The sequence below is a fragment of the Camelina sativa genome, chromosome 10, assembly GCF_000633955.1.
Source record: "Camelina sativa cultivar DH55 chromosome 10, Cs, whole genome shotgun sequence".
NCBI lineage: Eukaryota > Viridiplantae > Streptophyta > Magnoliopsida > Brassicales > Brassicaceae > Camelina > Camelina sativa.
In genome coordinates, this window is record NC_025694.1 from 5,144,536 (window position 1) to 5,148,355 (window position 3,820).

The 3,820-nt window shown below is 32.0% G+C and overlaps 1 protein-coding gene across 1 annotated transcript in view; it reads left to right on the forward strand.

Moving 5' to 3' along the window:
* LOC104717194 (auxin response factor 16-like) overlaps positions 2,425-3,820 on the forward strand; it is a 3,653-nt gene continuing 2,257 nt past the window's right edge. Inside the window, exons 1-2 of the mRNA XM_010434729.2 lie at positions 2,425-2,628; positions 3,251-3,720. Of these exons, the coding sequence (XP_010433031.1) occupies positions 3,272-3,720 (449 nt within the window). The 5' untranslated portion in view covers positions 2,425-2,628; positions 3,251-3,271. The remainder of the gene's footprint in view (positions 2,629-3,250; positions 3,721-3,820) is intronic.

Consider the following 3,820-nt stretch of genomic DNA (forward strand, 5'->3'; position numbering starts at 1 on the left):
TCAAACTTAACCATGGTTAGTCGCACGTGCTATGTCCTCCGGTCAAATATGTTCTCTTTACATTATCATTAATTACTTACTATTAATATCTTATCATCATTTCCATTCATATTACTATTCTTTTAAGTAATATCTAAATGTTGAAATGAGATTCCTAATCCTGAATTAACTTATAATTCTTCTAGAAATTAGTTTGATAACAAATACTAAAATTAAAAAGCTACACTACACATTCTTCTTCACCAGCCTTCTAATGTTCCCACATAGAAAAAAATCACTAAATTAAGTATTACTTTAAGATATGTATCGATTCGGTATATAAACACTGCTAGGAAAAAAAAAAGCTGACAAAGAAACGTTGACAGAAAAGTGTAGCCAAATAACTGTTAAATCAAAATATGTTTCGGCGTTAAATTTGCATGAATTTATTACGATATATATTTCATAAGTGCAACAACTACAAATATATATATATATATATAACTGGTTTATATTCGTGTATATAATTGGATATTGAATTTTTGTTTTACGTATGGCCTAGATCAAACTCTTCGTATTAATGGGAAAGCTAACTCCTACAACCGATGTTTTGAAACCCGACCCGGAAAGCAAACCGGACAACCTTCCGGGTCACTGAGTCAATGGCTTGACCCGATCCAACCGTGGGTTAACAATTTACTGAATTTCACAATATAGAATAGATTTTATGAAAATCTATATAAAAATATAGTAGAATTGGTAAAGAGATTTTCATGCGAACAAATTTTTTTAAAAAATAGACGTAACCGAACAAAACGAATGAAACTACACTTTTAGAAATAATATATTGTCCCACATCGGAAAAGTTAGAGGAAGAAGTACTCAATTCCTTCTTTATATAGCTGGTCTCTACATTAATTACTTCAAATTTGATAATTAGATGTTGGGTTTAACTCGAACCGCCGGTTCAACCATAGGTTAACGGGTTTTAGTCGGGTTTTTCCGGTTCTATCCGGATTTTTAAGTGTCCGGTTTTTAAGTATAACCCGGACCGGCATACCTTCCGGTTCGCGGTTAAACCGGTTCAACCGGCCGGTCCGGTCCGGGTTTCAAAACATTGCTTACGACAAAGAAATACATGACACATGCGGAAATTTATTGAGCCTTGCTATGATCGTAGTATTGACATACATATACACACATGTATATCTAGTAATCTATATTGATTGGATATATGGAGTACAATTATAACATTATCGGATGATTTTTCTTTTCTTTTATACTGTATAAAGTGCACTTAGTTGATTTTTTGCAAGTCCAATATAAATTACTATTAAAGTTCGATATTACTATTTGTGCTAATTGCTAAAGACAAAATGTCACACAAGAGTACTTTTTGAGTTTGTCCGACCACATAAACAAAAATATCATTTAACATATTAGCTGTCTAATCCCCTATGTTTTTAGATCATTTGTTAAATTTGTCTATCTTTAAGTCTTTATATGTAAACGATGAGAAGATGGAGAACGGAATGTTGAGGAAGAAGAATAATGAAAGAAAAAACAATACTATAATGAACTCATAATAATATTTGCAATCTAAAACAATATGTTATACAAATATTTTCTTCCAACCCATATCAATGTTTGTTTTTTTAGATATCTAGATTATTCAGGTTAAACATATTAGATATCCAAATTTCTCTACCATTTTTAGATTAATGTGCCAATTGACTTGGGTAATTAATGATTTATTTTTATACACTAATATCGTTTGAGGACAGTGGTATTAATTAATAAAAATGGTAAGCAACAGCAAATTGCTTACATGGTTATCAACAAAATCATCGTGTTTCGTAAACAATAAGTTAAAAGAAAATTAAAGAAAAATGCAAATGACATTGGGATTACCACAAACTGTCAAAAAAAATTAGTTTAATCAAAGAAACAATTAATGGCTGAGTCAAAAAAAGATTAACGAGCTTTCTCTTTTTAAACAGTGAATACTAAATTAATTAGATGCTTCTAATCAGATTTCTAGGAGATATGTCGGAAGCACCGACGACATGTGCGGATCCGTCACGTGCGCGATGCAAAACTCTTTAACTCGTATGTCGATTTTTCCTTTTTTAAATATAAAAATAAATAAAATATTGCAGTATTTATATTATAGTATTATTTTTTTCACAGTCCGTATTGTCGATTTTTATGCCCGGAATCAAGGGTTTGACTTACCAAATTATTACCTTTTTTTGGGATTCAATTTAAAAAAAAAAAAAACTTAAACTAGAGAAGAAGAAAATAATAATAATAAAATAGACATGTGAAAGAGTTAATGTAAGTTGAGGAAAAAAAAACAGAAAAGAGATAATAATAATAATAATTTTTATTTTTTTGGTTTGGCAGAAGGAAGAGAACAAAGCTGTTTCGTTCATATATACGAACCCCTTTTTTCCATTTTTCTTTGTGCAAAAAGTGAAAAACCAAAAAAGAAAGAAAAAAAGGAACTCCCTTATCCGATTCTGAAGCAGAAAAATTAGCTGCGGAATCTTTTTCTTTCAGATTCTCACCAAAACCAAACCAAAGACTGTTTTTTTTTTCCTATTCTGAATCTTCGCTTAGTTTGTTTCAGATCTGCCACTGTTTCAGGTTTCCCTTTTACTTCCATATCTTTTTTTTTTTCCATTAAATTTTGTCTCTGAAATCTTTCTCTGTTTTGATCATCTTCGTTTTGTTTCAATCGATTCAATGTTAATTTTGCTTTGGCGTTCTTAGCTTATACTGTTCTTTTGTTGTTCTGTTGTGTTGTTAGTTAAAGAAGACCGATCTGTAATCTTTGTTTTGTCTGCTTCTCACTATATAATCCTTGAGCTTATATATCTTTTATGAATAAAATCTAACTAAAGTTTCTAAATTTGTGCTCTTCTTTTTAATTCCCTATTGAGTTTTATAAATTTGTGTAATTCATTTCACTGATATTTTTCGAGTTTTTCTCGGAAGATTTGATATTTGAATTCTTCTTTTCTATCTGAAACGAACCTTTCTGTCGGGTTTTTCTAGAAACTCTTTTTTTTTTTTGTTTTTTTTAATTTTCCGGGAAAATCTCGTTTGTTAGCTAGAGTTGACTGATACAAACGACTTAAAAAGATAAGTTGCTATAAAAATGCATTTTTGAACTCTTATTGTGTTGTTTTTGTTTTGGTTACACACTACTCTGTTCCAAAAAAAAACACCAAAAGCTAAATACATTTATTTATTCATGTTTTTGCAGCGAGATAGGGTCACAACAAATATGATAAATGTTATGAATCCAATGAAAAGTGGATCAGAGAAAGGTTTAGATCCTCAACTATGGCATGCATGTGCTGGTGGTATGGTTCGTATGCCTCCTATGAACTCTAAAGTCTTTTACTTCCCTCAAGGTCACGCTGAAAACGCTTACGACTGTGTCGATTTCGGTAACCTTCCAATTCATCCCATGGTTTTGTGTCGTGTTTTGGCTATTAAGTATATGGCTGATCCTGAATCAGACGAGGTTTTCGCCAAACTTAGGCTTATTCCTTTGAAAGAAGATGAGTACGTTGATCATCATCATGAGTATGCAGATGGGGAAGACAGTAACGGTTTCGAGAGTAATAGTGAGAAAACGCCTTCTTTTGCCAAGACTCTTACTCAGTCTGATGCTAACAACGGTGGTGGTTTCTCCGTTCCTCGTTATTGCGCTGAGACGATCTTCCCTAGGTTGGATTATAACGCTGAGCCACCGGTTCAGACCATTCTTGCCAAAGACGTTCATGGAGATGTTTGGAAGTTTAGGCATATTTATAGAGGGACGCCTCGT